The 16,572-nt window shown below is 47.2% G+C and overlaps 1 protein-coding gene across 1 annotated transcript in view; it reads right to left on the bottom strand.

The window, feature by feature from the left end:
- LOC140722187 (uncharacterized) overlaps positions 1–15,225 on the bottom strand; it is a 40,682-nt gene extending 25,457 nt beyond the window's left edge. The window contains exons 1-2 of the mRNA XM_073036979.1: positions 14,874–15,225; positions 1,108–1,197 (exon numbers count right to left, since the gene is read on the bottom strand). Coding sequence (XP_072893080.1) covers positions 1,108–1,197; positions 14,874–15,000 — 217 coding nt within the window. The 5' untranslated portion in view covers positions 15,001–15,225. The remainder of the gene's footprint in view (positions 1–1,107; positions 1,198–14,873) is intronic.
- Positions 15,226–16,572: the final 1,347 nt, after the last annotated feature.

Raw genomic sequence — 16,572 nt, forward strand, 5'->3', positions numbered from 1 at the left:
TAACCTGGGAGTGCATTCCATCATGTTCAGGAGATTTATCCACCCTCCGACCATGAAGCTTCCTGAGCAGCTTCTCATTCATAATTTTCACTGCACTAGCATCACTTCCCTGTCACATTGAAATGTCGGGCATACTGTAGACGTCTTCCACTGTGAGGTCTGATACAAGATATGCATTCAGTTCCTCTGCCATCTCTGCGTCTCTCATTACAATATCCCCAGCGTCATGTTCTATTGGTCCAATATCTACCCTTGACTCTCTTTTACCCTTCATATACATAAAAAAACATTTAATAGACGATGGACAATAGGTGCAGGAGAAGGCAAGAGGAGAAAAAGATTCAACTGTTGAGCCGATTGACAACCCTTTGTTACCCAGATGGTGGTCAGTCTGTGGAACGACCTGACGGAATTGGTGGACAGGAATGCATTATACACTTGGACATTTGGGAGTATGACATGAGAGCCCTCTAGAATGACGTTTTTGTTGCATCACTGACCTGTTTCTGTATTGATGAGGCGTTCGACTTTCCTAATGTTAAGCTCGGTGTAGAAGGAGTAGAGAGAGTCTGGGTGATAGTTAGCTAGCGGGCAGATGGGGCGCGCGCGAGGGAGGAAAGAGAGGAAGAAATGTGGGAGGGAAAGGGAGAGAGTGTGGGAGAGAGGGAATAGAGGGAGAGATAGCGTGAGAGACGGCAGGGGGAAAGGGGGTAGGGAGGAGTCTGTGGTTGAAGGAGAGAAAGAGTGGAGGGGGCGTTAGAGGGGAGCGAGAGTAAGAGAACAGCATGGGGAAAAGAAAAAGAAAGAGGGTGATGAGTGACAAGGGGCAGAGTGAGGACAAGAGAGGGGAGAATGGATGAGATGGGAAAAGAGGGATAGAGGGGAGGACAGAGGGGAAACAGAAGAATGAGCGTGAGAGGGAAAGGGAGAGAGAAGGGAGAAGTGATAAGGTTTGTGTAGAGTGAGAGGAGGGAGAGGAGAGCGAAGGGGCGAGAGGGGATTAAAAATATATTTTAGTGGGCTCCCTCCGCATCGTCCCATCACACACTCCCGGGGTCAGACACAAAGTGAAACTCCCGCCCCCCTCCATTTCTCTGCCCCACTCACCTCGGGAAGGAGTCTCGGAGCCCGTTTTTGTGAATTTGACATTCACGTAAATCTCGCTGTCGTCCATCCTGTCGAGGATCCTCTGCGTCTCTGAGCTCAGGAAGGAGAAGCGACCGTTGTCAGAGGAAGCCTGTTTTGACAAGAGAGTCAGACCGACGCCAAGAAAAACGAGATAAGCGGCTGTTAAAGAGGAACCAAGAGCAGGGGGTGGGTGGGGGGCTGCCGTGGAGAGGGACTGAGAGTGTGCGAGAGGGTGGCCCACAGATATAGTGAGAGATTTGTGCACAGATTAGTGAGAGTGAGGAGAAAGGGGAGAGGGAGAGAGAGGGAGATAGGGTGTCGGCGGAGAGAAATGTGGGTGACAGTGGATTGAGTGGATGGAGCAGTAGAGCGAAGTGATGGGAGAGAGGTGGGAGTGAAGGGAAGATAAGAGCGATGGACATGAGAAAACGGAAGTAGATCGGGAGAGAAATAGAGGGAGAGGCGTTTGGGAGAGAGGGGGAGAAATGTGGGGCGTGTAAACGGGAGGGAGAGAAGGAGAGAGATAGAATGAGAGGAGTGGGGAAGAAGAAAGGAAGGAGAGAGAGAGCGTTACAGAGAAGAAAGTGTTCAGGAAAGGGAGGGATGTGGAAAAAGGAATGTCGACGATGACAGAGAGAGTAGTCGAATGGGGAGAGAGACGAAAGGAATGGAAGGATGGAGGTAGAGAAGGAGGGCGGGTGGAAGGAATGCCTGAGTGATTTGTTTCCCTCAAACAGTGTCCCTGTTGTTTTGGGGATTTTCATCCCGCAGTTTCTACCTGGTTTGCGCGAAGGACGTTCCCACTACTCCTGCTGATCGCCGGGGCTTCAGACGCTCTGTCTGCGAGAAACCACGGCCCCAGGACAAACAGCCAAACACCACCGAGGTTAGTGAGCTCCCCCTCCCACGGATTAACGTGAACAGCTCCCTTCCACTCGTGTCCTTCACATTGTTTACTCGTCTCTCTCTTCCAGTTGCGGATATGGATATTCCATTCTTTATCCAATGGCTCTCTCTCTCTCTCTCTCTCTCTCTCTCTCTCTCTCTCTCTCTCTCTCTCTCTCTCTCTCTCTCTCTCTCTCTCTCTCTCTCTCTCTCTCTCTCTCTCTCACACACACACACATACATGCCCACACTCTCTATCTCCTCTCTCTCTCTTTTTGCCTCTCCGTCCCTTCTCTCTCACCCCCTTTGCCTCCACCATTCTTCCCTTCTGTCCCACCTTCCCCCACTCTCAATTCTTCCCCATTATTTCAACCTACTCCCTCATTTGTCTGCCGCGCTCTCTTTCTCCAACACCCGTGTCACTCCAAACTGGAGATACCCCTACCCGCCCATCCACAGTTTGCCCCCCGAGCACCCGAGCATTATCCCCCTCCATTCCGCTTTTTCGAGGAGTGGAGTTGGTGTTTTGGAATTTGGTAGCGTTCAGCCCGGGACTTCTAGCCGTCTGTCAGAATCTCTCCCTTCTTCCATTTACCCGCCCTCCAACCTCTGTCGCCCTCTATCCATCCCTCCCTTCCTTACTATTCCACCGAACCCTCCACCTTCCCTTGCAGCACATCGTTCCTCATTTCTTTTTGCCCTCTCCCTCCTACTTTCGTCTGCCACACTCACTCCCTCTTTCAGTAGGGTTGTATTATAGACCAACCAACAGTCAGCGAGCATTGGAGGAGCAAATCTGAAGAGAGACAGCAAACAATTGCAGGAAACATAAAGTTGTGATCGCAGGGGATTTAATTTTCCACATATTGATTGGGACTCCCATACTGTTCAATGTCTAGACACGTCTGAATTTGTAAAATATGTTCATGAAAGTTTTCTACATCAATATATAGAAGTATCGACTGGAGATTAAGGAATATTAGATCTCCAATCAGGAAACGAGTTATGACAAGTGACGGGAGTGTGTGTAGGGGAACACTTTGGGTGTAGTGATCATAACACCATTATTTTCAACGGTCATGGATAAAGATAGATCAGGTCTTCGGGTTGAGGTTCTAAACTGGAAAAAGGGCTAACTTGAAGACATGAGGAAAAAAAAACTAAAAAGCGTGGATTGGGACAGGTTGTTCTCCAGCAAGAATGTTTGTAGGTGGGAGGCCTTCCACGGAGAAATTTTGAGAGAACAGATTTGCATGTTCGAGCCAGGATTAAAGAGAAAATGAATTAGAATATGGAAACTTGGTTCTTTAGGGATATTGGAACTCATAAAGAAGATGAGAAAGATGTATGACAAGTATAGGAAACAGGGAGGAAGTTACTTGAGGACTATAAAAGTGAAAAAGAAAACAACTTAAGAAAGAATACAGGAGGGCTAAAAGAAGACATGAGGTAGCTTTGGCAGTCAAGGTGAAGGATAATCCAAAGAGATTCTACAGGTATATTAAGAGCAAAAGGATAGTAAGGGATAAAATTTGTCCTTTTGAAGATCAGAGTGGTCGGCTGTGTATGGAAACAAAAGAAATGGGAGTGATATTAAATGTTTTTTTTTGCATCTGTATTTACTAAGGAAACTGGAATGGAGTCAATGGAAATAAGACAAACAAGTAATGTGGTCATGGAAACTATGAAGATTGAAGAGGTGGAGCTGCTTGCTATGTTTAGGCAAATCAGAGTAGATAAAACCCCAGGACCTGACAGGGCATTTCCTCGGACGTTGAAGGAGACGTGTGTTGAAATTGCAAGGGCTCTGGCAGATATATTGAAAATATCGGCATCTACGGCTGAGGTGCCGGAAGATTTGTGGATAACTCTTGTTGTTCCATTGTTTAAAGAAGGCACTAAAAGTCATCCGGGAAATTACAGGTCGGTAGGTTCGAAGTCGGTAGTATGTAAATTATTGGAAGGAGTACTAAGAGATAGGATCTATAGGTATTTAGATAGACAGGGACTTATTAGGGTGGGTCAACACGTCTTTGTGCGTGGTACATCATGCTTAACAAATCTATTAGAGTTTTCTCGGGGAGGTTACAAGAAAGTGCATGAAGGGAAGGCAGTGGATGTTGTCTACATGAATTTCGGTAAGGCCTTTGACAATGTCTAGCATGGGAGTTTAGTTAGGAAAATTCAGTCGCTAGGTGTACATGGTAAGGTAGTAAATTCGATTAGACATTGGCTCAATGGCAGCAGTCAGAGAGTGATAGTGGAAGATGGCATCTCTGAGTGGAGTTCTGTGACAAGGGGTGTGCCACAGGGATCAGTGAGGGGTCCATCGTTATTTGTCATCTATATCAATGATCTGGATGATAATGTGGTAAATTGGATCAGCAAATTTGTTGATGATATAAAGATTGGATGTTTAGTGGACAGTGAGGACGTTTTTCTAAGCTTGCGGGGGGATTTGGACAAGCTGAAGAAATGGGCTGTACGTTGGCAGATAGAGTTTAATACACACAAGTGTGAGCTATTGCTCTTTGGAAGGAAACGTCAAGGTAGAACATACAAGGTAAATGGTATGGCACTGAGCAGTAGAACAGAGGGATCAGGGAATAAAAAAAAAGAAAAATATTCCGTTAACGTGGCTTCATAGGTACGCAGGCTCGTAAAGAGAGCTTTTGGTACATTGGCCTTTATAAATCAAAGTATTGAGTGTAAAAGTTGGAATGTTATGATGAGGTTGCATAAGACATTGGTGAGACCGATTTTGGAGTACTGTTTGCAGTTTTGGTCACGGAATTACAAGAAGGATAATAATAAGGTTGAAAAAATGCAGAGAAGTTTGAATAGGATGTTGCCTAGCTTTGAGAAACTGAGTTACAGTGAAAAGTCGAATAGTTTAGGACTTTATTCGCTGCAGCGTAGAAGAATGAGGGGATATTTGACAGAGCTATATAAAATTACGATAGGTGTTGGTAAAGTGAATGCAAGCGGGCGTTTTCCATTGAGCCTAGGGCAGAAAAAAAATACAAACAGAAGACATGGGTTAAGGTTGATGGGGGGAAATTTTAAAGGGAACATTGGGAGGGGAGGGCCTTTGCACACGGAGAGTGGTTGGATTGTGAAATTAGCTTCCAGATGAAGTGGTGAATGCGGGCTCGCTTTTAATATTTAAGAAAACACTCGGTCTGGTAAATGAATGAGAGGTTTATGGAGGAATTCGGTCCAGGTACAGGTCAGTGGGACTAGGCAGACAAATAGTTCGGCTAGCCAAGAAGGGCCGAAAGGTCTTTTTCTGTGCTGTAATGTTCTATGGTTCTATGGTTCTAAATAAATAGAGGGGTTGCTCAAACGGAGCGGCCAGTGAGTCAGTAGGGCAGTGAAGGAGTGGAGGTTTGAGTCTCTGACACCAGAGGTTTTGGCGAGAAGAGTTGAAGACGAGCTTGCTCCCAGTTAAGCTTGATAATGCTTCCTGAGACGGTGATGTGCCTCTCATATGATATGTGGCAGTATTGGGGGATCTCCCCTCTCCCGCAGTCACATCTGCCAGAAGTGCTTGCGGCTGGCCGATATGGAAGACAGTGGAAGGAATCTGGACCAATAGCTGGATGACCTTCGGCTCATGAGGGAGAATGAGGCAGTCATAGATGAGAGCTACAGGGAGGTAGTCATACCAAGGCTGCCGGAGCCGGTCGTTGTGTGACAGTCAGAGGAGAGAAAGCGACAGTGAGCTGACAGCTGGTGCAGAGCACCCCTGTCACCATTCCCCTGAGGAAAAATGCACCGTCCTGGATACTGTTGGCGAGGACGCCCAAACAAGGGTGAGCAATGGTGGCAGGGCCTCCGACACTGACTCTTAACCTATGGTGAAGAACTGTGTGACGGAGAAGAGGACAGCTGTCGTCATTGGAGCCTCTATACTCAGGGGAGCAGGCAGGAGATTTTGTGGACGTGAGAAGAACACCCGCATGCTTTGTTGATTCCCGGGTGCCAGGGTCCGGGTTGTCTCTGACCGGGTGCACGACATTCTGGTACGAACGGCAAAGCAACCAGAAGTCGTGTAACATGTTGGTGCCAACGACCTTTCAGGAAGATCAGGACCTCAGAGGTGACGTTCTCAGAATTGTAGAAAGTGCTACGTGAGAGTGATGGTAAGAATTGGAGGAGATGCCAGTTGAATGCGTTGCTGTGGAGTTGGTGCAATGGGCAGGGTTTTAGATTTTTGGTTCCTTTGGATCTCTTCTGAGGAATGTGGGACCTGTACAGATTGGATGCAATATTCTTGCAGGTATGTTAGCTAGCATGTTCCTGGAGGGTTTAACCTAAATCACAAAGGGAATGGGATCCGGAGCGATACAGCAGTGGAAGAAGTGCATGGACGAAAGTCAGATCTAACATATCGAGAGTCTTTGAGGAAAGAATAGCAGAATAAATGGTGTAAAGGTAGTAAGGTAGAAGGTCTAAAGTGCGTGTACTTCAATGTAAGAAGCATCAGCAAGAAAGATGACGAAGTGAGAGCTTCGATACATACATGGAATTATGATGTAGAGGCCATGACAGAGACTTGGCTGGCACCAGGGGAGGAATGGATTCTCAATATTCCTGGATTTCAGTGTTTAAAAGGGACGGAGTGGGGCAAGGGGAGGAGGGGTGGCATTACTGTCAGGGATACTATTACAGCTACAGAATGGGTAGGTAATGTCACAGGATCCTCTTTTGAGTCAGTATGGGTGGAAGTCAAGAACAGGAAGGGAGCAGTTACTCTATTGGGAGTATTCTATAGGCAACCTGGTAGCAGTAGAGATACCGTGGAGTAGACTGGAATGCAGATTTGGAAAGGTGTAAAAATAACAGTTTTTTTTTTATCACGGGTGACTTTAACTTCCCTAATATTGATTGCTACATGATTAAAACATGTAGCATTAGCATTAGCATTAGCATTTGCATTAGCATTAGATCATGGGCGGGCTAGAGTTTGTTACATGAATCCAGGACGGATTTCTGTCACATTATGTTATCAGGCCAACTAGGGAGGAATGCCGTACTAGATCTAGTATTACGTAACGAATCGGGTCAGGTCATAGATCGCTCAGAGGGTGAGCAACTGAAGGACAGTGACCACCGCTCCCTGGCATTTAGCACTGTCATGGAAAAGGATAGAATCAGAGAGGATAGGAACATTTTTAACTGGGGAAGGGCTAATTAAAAGACTATGAGACTAGAACTTGCGGGTGTGACTTGTGATGACGTTTTTGCAGGGAAATGTACTATGCACAGTTGGTCGATTTTAACTGATCTCTTGCAGGATGTTAGGGATACATTTGTTCCGGTGAGGAAGATATGAATGGTAGGGTGAAGGAACAATTGTTGACTTGTCAGTATTGACTTGTCACAATTGTTGTCAGTATTACAGTTGAACAAAGGGAACTACGGAGCTATGAGGGAGGAGCTGGCCAAAGTTCAATGGAACAATACCTTAGCAGGGAAGACAGTGGAACAACAATGGCAGGTATTTCTGGGAATAATGCAGAAGATGCAGGATCGGTTCATTCCAAAGCGGAAGAAAGATCCTAAGGGTAGTAAGGGGCGGCCGTGGCTGACGAGGGAAGTAAAGGGCAGTATAAAAATAAAAGAGAAGAAGTACAACATCGCAATGATGAGCGGGAAACCGGAGGGCTGGGAAGCTTTTAAAGAGCAACAGAAGATAACACAAAAGGCAATACGCCAAGGAAAAATGAGGTTCGAAGGTAAACTAGCCAAGAACATAAAGGAGGATAGTAAATTTCTTTAGCTATGTGAATAGCAAAAAGAAATTCAGACAAAAATTGGGCCATTGAAGACAGAAACTGGTGAATTTATTATGGGGAATAAGGAAATTGCAGATGAGTTGAACAGGTACTTTGGATCCGTCTTCACTAGGGCAGATACAAACAATCTCCCAGATGTAATAGTGACTAAAGGAACTAGGGTAAAGGATGAACTGAAGGAAATTTATATTAGGTAAGAAACGGTGTTGGATAGACTGTTGAGTCTGAAGTCTGATAAGTCCCCGGGACCTGATGGTCTGCATCCCAGGGTACTTAAGGTGGTGGCTCTAGAAATCGCGGACGCATTGCTCATCGTTTTCCAATGTTCTATAGATTCAGGAACAGGTCCTGTTCATTGGAGGGTGGCTGATGTTATCCCACTTTTCAAGAAAGGAGGGAGAGAGAAAACAGGGAATTATAGACCGGATAGTCTGACGTCAGAGGTGGGAATGATGCTGGAGTCAATTATAAAAGAGTAAATTACGACACATTTGGATAGCAGTAGAAGGATCAGTCCGAGTCAGCATGGATTTATGAAGGGGAAATCATGCTTGATTAACCTTCTGGAGTTTTTTGAGGATGTAACTATGAAAATGGAAAACAGACAGCCAGTGGATGTTGTGTACCTGGACTTCCAGAAAGCTTTTGATAAAGTCCCACATAAGAGATTAGTGGGCAAAATTAGGGCACATTGTATTGGGGGAAGAGAACTGACATGGATTGAAAATTGGCCAGTGACAGGAAACAAATAGTAGTGATTAACGGGACCCTTTCGGAATGGTAGGCTGTGACCAGTGGGGTACCGCAAGTTTCGGTGCTGGGACCGCAGCAGTTTACAATATACATTAATGATTTAGATGAAGGGATTAAAAGTAACATTAGCAAATTTGCTGATGACAAAAAGCTGGGCGGCAGGGTAAAATGTCAGGAGGATGTTATGAGAATGCATGGTGACTTGGACAGGTTGGGTGAGTGGGCAAATGTTTGGCAGATGCAGTTTAATGTGGATAAAGGTGTGGTTATCCACTTTGTTGGCAAGAACAGGAAGGCAGATTACTATCTAAATGGAGTCAAGTTAGGAAAAGGGGAAGTACAACGAGATCTAGGTGTTCTTGCACATCAGTCAATGAAAGCAAGCATGCAGGTACAGCAGGCAGTGAAGACAGTAAATGGCATGCTGAGTTTTATAACAAGAGGAATTGAGTATAGGAGTAAAGAGGTCCTTCTGCAGCTGCACAGGACCCTGGTGAGACCACACCTGGAATACTGTGCGCAGTTTTGGTCTCTAAATTTGAGGAAGAACATTCTTGCTATTGAGGGAGTGCAGCGTAGGTTCACAAGGTTAATTCCCGGAATGGCAGGACTGTCATATGTTGAACGATTGGAGCGACTGGGCTTGTATACACTGGAATTTAGAAGGATGAGAGGGGATCTGATTGAAACATATAAGATTATTACGTGATTGGACACACTGGAGGCAGGAAGCATGTTCCCGCTGATGGGTGAGTCCAGAACAAGAGGCCACAGTTTAAGAATAAGGGGTAGGCCATTTAGAAAAGAAATGGGGAAAAACTTGTTCACCCAGAGTGGTGGATATGTGGAATGCTCTGCCCCAGAAGGCAGTGGAGGCCAAGTCTCTGGATGCATTCGAGTTAGATATAGCTCTTATAGATAGCGGGGTCAAGGGATATAGGTAGAGGGCAGGAATGGGGCACTGATTGTCTATGATCAGCCATGATCACAGTGAATGGCGGTGCTGGCTAGAAGGGCCGAATGGCCTACTCCTGCACCTACTGTCTATTGTCTGTTGTCTATTGACTACTGAGGTAGAAAATCTTGTCAGGTGGAAGAAGGCAGCATAGCTAATATTTCGGAAGCACGGATTAGATGGGTCTATTGAGGAATATAGGGTAGGAAGAAAGGAGCTTAAGAAGGGGCTGAGAAGAGCAGGAAGGGCAGGGCAAAGAAAAACCCCAAGGCATTATTTAATTATGTGAAGAACAAAAGGATGACAGGAGTGAAGGTAGGACTGCTTAGAGATAACGAAGGAAGGTGTGCCCGGACGCTGTGGAAGTGAGCGATGTCCTCAATCATTACTGTTCTTCGGTATTCACCAATGAGAGGGAACTTGATGACGGTGAGGACAATATGAGTGAGGTTGATGTTCTGGAGCACGTTGATAATAAGGGTAAGGAGGTGCTGGAGTTGTTAAAATGCATTAGGACCGATAGGTCCACAGAGCCTGACGGAATATTCCCCAGGCTGCACCACGAAGCGAGGGAAGAGATTGATGAGCATCAGGCTAGGATCATTAAGTCCCCGTCGTCCATGGGAAAGGTACAAGAGGATCGGAGGGAGGTGAGTGCTGGCCACTTGTTCAAAAAAGTTAGTAGGGATAGCCCGGTTAATTATAGACCGGTGACCATCACGTCAGTGGTGGGAATGTTGTTGGAAAAGATTCTTAGAGATAGGATCTACGGGCATTTAGACAATTATGGTCTGATCAGGGACAGTCAGCATGGTTTTATGAAGTCAGATCGTGCCAAACATGCCTGATATAATTATTTGAGGAGACGACCAGGCATATAGACGAGGGTGGTGCAGTGGATGCAATCCACTTGGTTTTCATGAGGCATTTGACAACGTTCCACACTGTGGGCGTATACAGAAAGTCAGAACTCGTGGAAGTTAGGTCAGTTGAATTTCGAATTGGAAGGATTGTAAGGAGCAGAGGGTGTGGTGGAGGGAGTACATTCAGATTAGTGGGTTGTGACTAGTTGTATCCCACAAGGATCGGTTCTGGGACCTATATTAGTGATTTTTATTAACGGCTTGGATGTGGGGGAAGAAGGGTGGGTTGGCAAGTCTGCAGACAACACAAAAGTTGGTGATGTTGTGGATATTGTAGAGGATTGTCGAAGATTGCGGAGATACATTGATAGGATGCAGAAATGGGCTGAGAAGAGGCAGTTTGAGTTCAACCATGAGAGGTGTGAGGTGGTGCACTTTGACAGGACGGAATCCAAGGCAGAGTACAAAGAATATAGCAGGATACTTGGTAGTATGGTAGAGAAGAGGGTTCTGGGGTTAGATGTCTCCAAATCGCTGAAATTTGCCCCACAGGTAGATAGCTTTGTTAAGAAAGTTTATGGGGTGTTAGCTTTCAGAAGTCGAGGGATACAGTTTAAGGAGACGCGGAGTAATGATGCAGCTCTATAAAATTCTGGTTAGGACACACTTGAAGTACTGTGTCCAGTTCTGGTCGCCTCATTATAGGATGGATGTGGAGGCTTTCGAAAAGGTACAGAGGAGATTCGCAAGGATGCTGACTGGTTTAGAGTGTAGGATCAGAGATTAAGGGAGCTAGGGCTTTACTCTCTGAATAGAAGGAGGTTGAGAGGAGACATGATAGAGGTACAGAATATATTAAGAGGAATAGGAAGAATGGACGTGCCCTCTTCCCCAGGACACCACTGCTCAATACAAGAGGACATGCCTTTACGGTAAGGGGTGGGAATTTCAAGGACGATACTAGAGAAAGGGTTTTTAAACAGAGAATAGTTGGTGCGTAGAATGCACTGCCTGAGTCCGTGGTGGAGGCAAATACACTGTTGAAGTTTAAGAGACAAAAAGAATGCAGATGGAGGAATTTCATGAACACTTTGGAAGGACAAACTCCAAAGCAGAGAACAAATAAATGGCAGGATACATGGTAGTGTGGAAGAGCAGAGGGATCTGGGGGTACTTGTCCACAGATCCCTGAAAGTTGCCTCACAGGTAGATAGGGCAGATACGAAAGCTTATAGGGTGTTAGATTCACACTGGTGAATTTGAAGAGACAAAAAGACAGGTATATGGTGGAATTTAAGGTGGGGGTTATATGGGAAGCAGGGTTTGAGAGTCGGCACAACGTTGTGGGCCGAAGGGTCTGTACTTTGCTGTATTATTCTATGCTCTATTTTCAATGATATTCATCCCGATGTCATTGGTACCTATATGGACCAGGCCTTCCGGCTGCTCACTCACCCTCTCATGAATCATAGGGGAGGAATAGTGTGCTGAGGGATGAGGAAAGAAGGGGAGATGACTGAAAAGCCACAGAATGGGTGTTCTGATTGCAGCCTTTGGAGCAAAACTTTTGAGTTACCATTTTAATACCCCTATCTCTGACTGGAGACTGTCAATACACCGAACCACTGACCCATGACTAAGACAGATCGAGGCTCCCTAAATGCAATCCCATCACACACTCTAGGACACGTACACTGAGTAACGCTCCCTCCGCAATGATCCATCACACACTCCCGAGATCAGAAACAGAGTGATGCTCACTCCACACCGTCACATCTCATACTTCCGGGATCATACACAGAGGTTGGGTCCATCGACAACGTCCCATCACACACTCCTTGGGTCAGAGAACCAGCGAAGCTACCTAAATATTATCCCATCGCACCCTCTTGGTGAGACATGTGAAGTAGCTCCGGCACCATCGCAGCACACTCTAGTGGAGTCAAAAACACTGCGCAACCCTCTCCCTCCTCCGATCTCCCCACTCACCAATACCCAGCCTTTCGGCGTTCCCGCAGTCTCGAATTGAATGTGCCTCTCGGAGATGGTATGTGTGTGTGTGTGTGTGTGTGTGTGTGTGTGTGTGTGTGTGTGTGTGTCGTGTGTGTGTGTGTGACCGGATTGTGCGCTGTGGGTGGAGCAAGAATGGGGAGGAGAGAAGAGGTGAGAGAAAGGGTGTTAAGTTTACAGATACTGAAGCAAGTACTGTGGAGCCACATGAACGGAGATGGGCGTAGGGAGCTTACAGGATCTGAGAATGGGTGGAGAGATTGTGTGAAATGGAGGCGATAGATCAAGGAAGGGGAGATGACTGGATAGCCACAGAACGGGTGAAGAGAGTCCGAGTAGAAAGACAGAAAGAGGGAGAGGGAGGTAGAGACTTAAACAGTTGGGGGTGGACAGAGAGTGTATGTGTGGGTGAAGAGTGAACGCGAGAGAGAAAGAGAGACAGACAGAACAGTAACCCCTGGATCTTCCGAACAAACACACCCGGGGTCAAACACAGTGTGAAACTCCCTCCACACCGTCCCATCACACAGTTCCAGGGTCAGATAAACAGCGAACCTCCCGAAATATTATCTCATCGCACTCCCTGGGTCTAATATGTAAAGTAGCTCTGGCACCATCACAGCACACTCTAATGCAGTCAGAAAAAACTGCACAACACTCTCCCTCCTCCGTTCTCCCCACTCACCAATACCCAGACTTTCGGCGTTCCAGTGCCGAATTGAGTGTGCCTCTCGGAGACGGTGTGTGCGTGTGTGTGAGAGAGACCAGATAATGTGCTTCGGGAAGAGATAGGAAGGGGAGGAGAGAGGAAGCGAGGGCAGGCGTGTTAAGATTGCTGATACTGATGCAAGTGGTGTGGAACCACACGACCGGCTTGTGCATATAGAGCTGTGAAGAAGATCAGATCCTGGTGATAGATATCCAGTGGAAGGCCGAGGTGTAGTACTAGACGTCATCTCTCTCTTTACTCCCCACAATTGCCTGTGACACAGAGAGGGGGGAAGTAGGGAGCGATTGGGGCGACGTAGATGGGGAGCGTTCAGCAGATGGAGTATATCACGGAGATGGAGATCGGCGTAGGGAAAGTACAGGATGTGAGAAGGGGTACAAAGATTGTGTGAAATGGAGGGGGTAGGACAAAAGGGAAGAGAGAGTGGGAAAGGGTGGCGAGAGACACAGAGAGTTAGGGCTAGACGGAGAGTTTGTGTGTGGGCGTCGAGTGTGTGTGTGTGTGTGTGTGTGAGAGAGAGAGAGAGAGAGAGAGAGAGAGAGAGAGAGAGAGAGAGAGAGAGAGAGAGAGAGAGAGAGAGAGAGAGAGAGAGAGAGAGAGAGAGAGAGAGAGAGAGAGAGCAATAATCCCTGGATGCCGGGGTACGAAACGGTGTGCAGCTCCCTCCAGTCGTTCCCATCACACATTCCTGGAGTCAGACACAGATGGAAGCTCCTTCCACATTGTCCATCACACATTCCAAGGATCAGACGCTGAGCGAAACTCCCTCTACAGCGCCCCGTCTCACACACTCCCGGTATCAGGCACAGAGTGATTCTCCAGCCATACAGTTCCAGGGTCAGATAACCAGCGAATCTCCCTAAATATTATCCCATCGCACTCCCGGGTCAAACACGTAAAGTTGCTCCCGCACCATCGCAGCACACTCTAATGGAGTCAGAAACACTGCGCAGCCCTCTCCCTCCTCCGATCTCCGCACTCACCAATACCCAGCCTTTCGGTGTTCCCGTAGTCTCGAATTGAGTGTGCCTCTCGGAGATGGTATGTGTGTGTGTTTGACCAGATAATGTGCTTCGGAAAGAGTAAGGAAGGGAGGAGAGAGGAAGCGAGGGCAGGCTTGTTAACATTGCAGATACTGATGCAAGTGGTGTGGAACCACACGACCGGCTTCTGCATGCAGAGCTCTGGAGAGGCTCAGATCCTGGTGATAGATATCCAGCGGAAGGGGCGAGGTGTAATACTAGACGTCATCTCTCCCTTATACTCCCCACAATTGACTGTGACACAGAAAGGGAGGCAGTAGGAGAGCGGGGGGCGAACGTACAGGATGTCGGAGTGCGCAGAGAGAGTGAGGTGAAAATGGAGGCGGTAGAGTAAACGAGAAGAGAGTCTGCGTAGAAAGGGAGAGAGGGAAAGGGTGAGAGAGACACAGAGAGTTGGGGGTAGACAAAGAGAGTGTAAGTGAACGAGAAAGAGAGACACAGACAGATCAATTACCCCTGGATCGTCTGAACAAACACGACCGGGTTCAGACACAGTGTGAAACTCCCTCCACACCGACCCATCACACACACCCGGGGTCAGACACAGAGAGAATCTCGCTCCACACCGACCCATCACACACACCCGGGGTCAGACACAGAGAGAATCTCGCTCCACACCATCCCGTCACACAAGGACGGGGTCAGACACAGAGTGCAGCTCCATCCACGCCGTTTCATTACAACTTCCCCGGGATTTTGCCTCACCTTTCCTGCTGGTCAACAGCTGGCAGAGAGAATTTTGTTGATGGTTTGAGAATTCTTGAGACAGGCGGTCTGGTAGAGGTCCAGACGGGAAGTCACGTTCAAGGGACGAATACAACTCCTGGACCATTAGTCGATATTAGCACCGGTTCCTGCATCTCCTGATATTGTTCCCAAAGGATCTGCCAGTCTCGGTCGAATGACGAATCTCGGTCAAGAAGAAAGAAAAGCTTACGAAAAGTTCATAGAGCTTGGTAATGTTGGAGATCTAGAAGATTATAAGGCGAACAGGAAGGAGCTTAAGAGGGAAATTAGGAGAGCCAGAAGGGGCCATGTGAAGCCCTTGGCGGGCAAGATTAAGGAAAGCCCCAAGGCTGGTTGGTAAGTTGATGGAGAAGATCCTGGGAGGCAGGATTTATGAACTTTTTGAGAGGTATGATATGATTAGGAATAAGTCAGAATGGCTTTGTTAAGGGCAGGTTGTGCTGTACAAGCCGGATTGAATTTTTTAGGATGTGACTAATCTGCAGCAGCAGCTGGATGACCTTCGACTTATAAGGGAAAATGAGGCAGTCATAGATGAGAGCTACAGGGAGGTAATCACACCGAGGCTGCCGGAAGCAGGTCGTTAGGTGGCAGTGAGAGGGGGGAAAGCGAATGTGAGTAGACAGGTAGCCCAGAGCAACCCTGCAGCCATTTCCCTGAGTAATAAGTTTACCGTCCTGGATACTGTTGGCGAGGATAACCGAACAGGTGTGAGCCACGGTGGAAGGGCCTCTGGCACTGATTCTGACCTTGTGGTGCAGAGGGATGGGACGGGGAAGAGGAGAACTGCCGTCATTAGAGACTCTATAGTCAGAGGAGCAGACAGGAGATTTTGTGGACGTGAGAAGGAGATCCGCATGGTTTGTTGCCTCCCGGGTGCCAGGGTCCGGGATGTCTCTGACCGGGTGCATGACATCCTGGTACGAGATGGAAAACAACCAGAAGTCGTGATACATGTTGGGTCCAACGACATCGGCAGGGCGAGGGATGAGGTCATGAAGTGTGAGTTTCCGGAACTAGGCAGAAGGCTGAAAGATCAGGACCACAAGGGTACCGTTCTCAGGATTGCTGCCAGTGCTACGTGATAGCGATGGTAAGAATTGGATAAGATGGCAGTTGAATATGTAGCTGAGGAGCTGGTCAGGGGGCAGGGTTCTAGATTATGGTTCCTTGGGATACCTTCTGGGACAGTTGAAACCTTTACATATTGGATGGGTTGCACTTGAACTCGAGTGGGAGCAATATCCTTGCTGGTAGGTTTGCTAGCATGGTTCGGGATGGTTAAACTAATTTGCAAGGGGGGTGGGATCCGGCACGATAGAGCAATGAAAGAAGTGCATGGAGTAAAGCCAGATCTAACATATAGAGAGGCTTTGAGGAAAGAGAAGCAGAATAAAGGGTATAAAGGTAGTAAGGTAGAAGGGCTAAAGTGCGTGTACTTCAATGCAAGAAGCATCAGGAACAAAGGAGATGAACTGAGAGCTTGGATACATACATGGAGTTAAGATGTTGTGGCCATTACAGAGACTTGTCTGGCACCAGGGCGGGAATGGATTCTCAATATTCCTGCATTTCAGTGCTTTAAAAGGTATAGGGCGGGGTGGAAAGCGGTGGAGGGGTGGCATTACTGGTCAAGGATACTATTTCAGCTACAAAA

This window comes from Hemitrygon akajei, unplaced genomic scaffold, assembly GCF_048418815.1.
Source record: "Hemitrygon akajei unplaced genomic scaffold, sHemAka1.3 Scf000071, whole genome shotgun sequence".
NCBI classification, from domain to species: Eukaryota; Metazoa; Chordata; class Chondrichthyes; order Myliobatiformes; family Dasyatidae; genus Hemitrygon; species Hemitrygon akajei.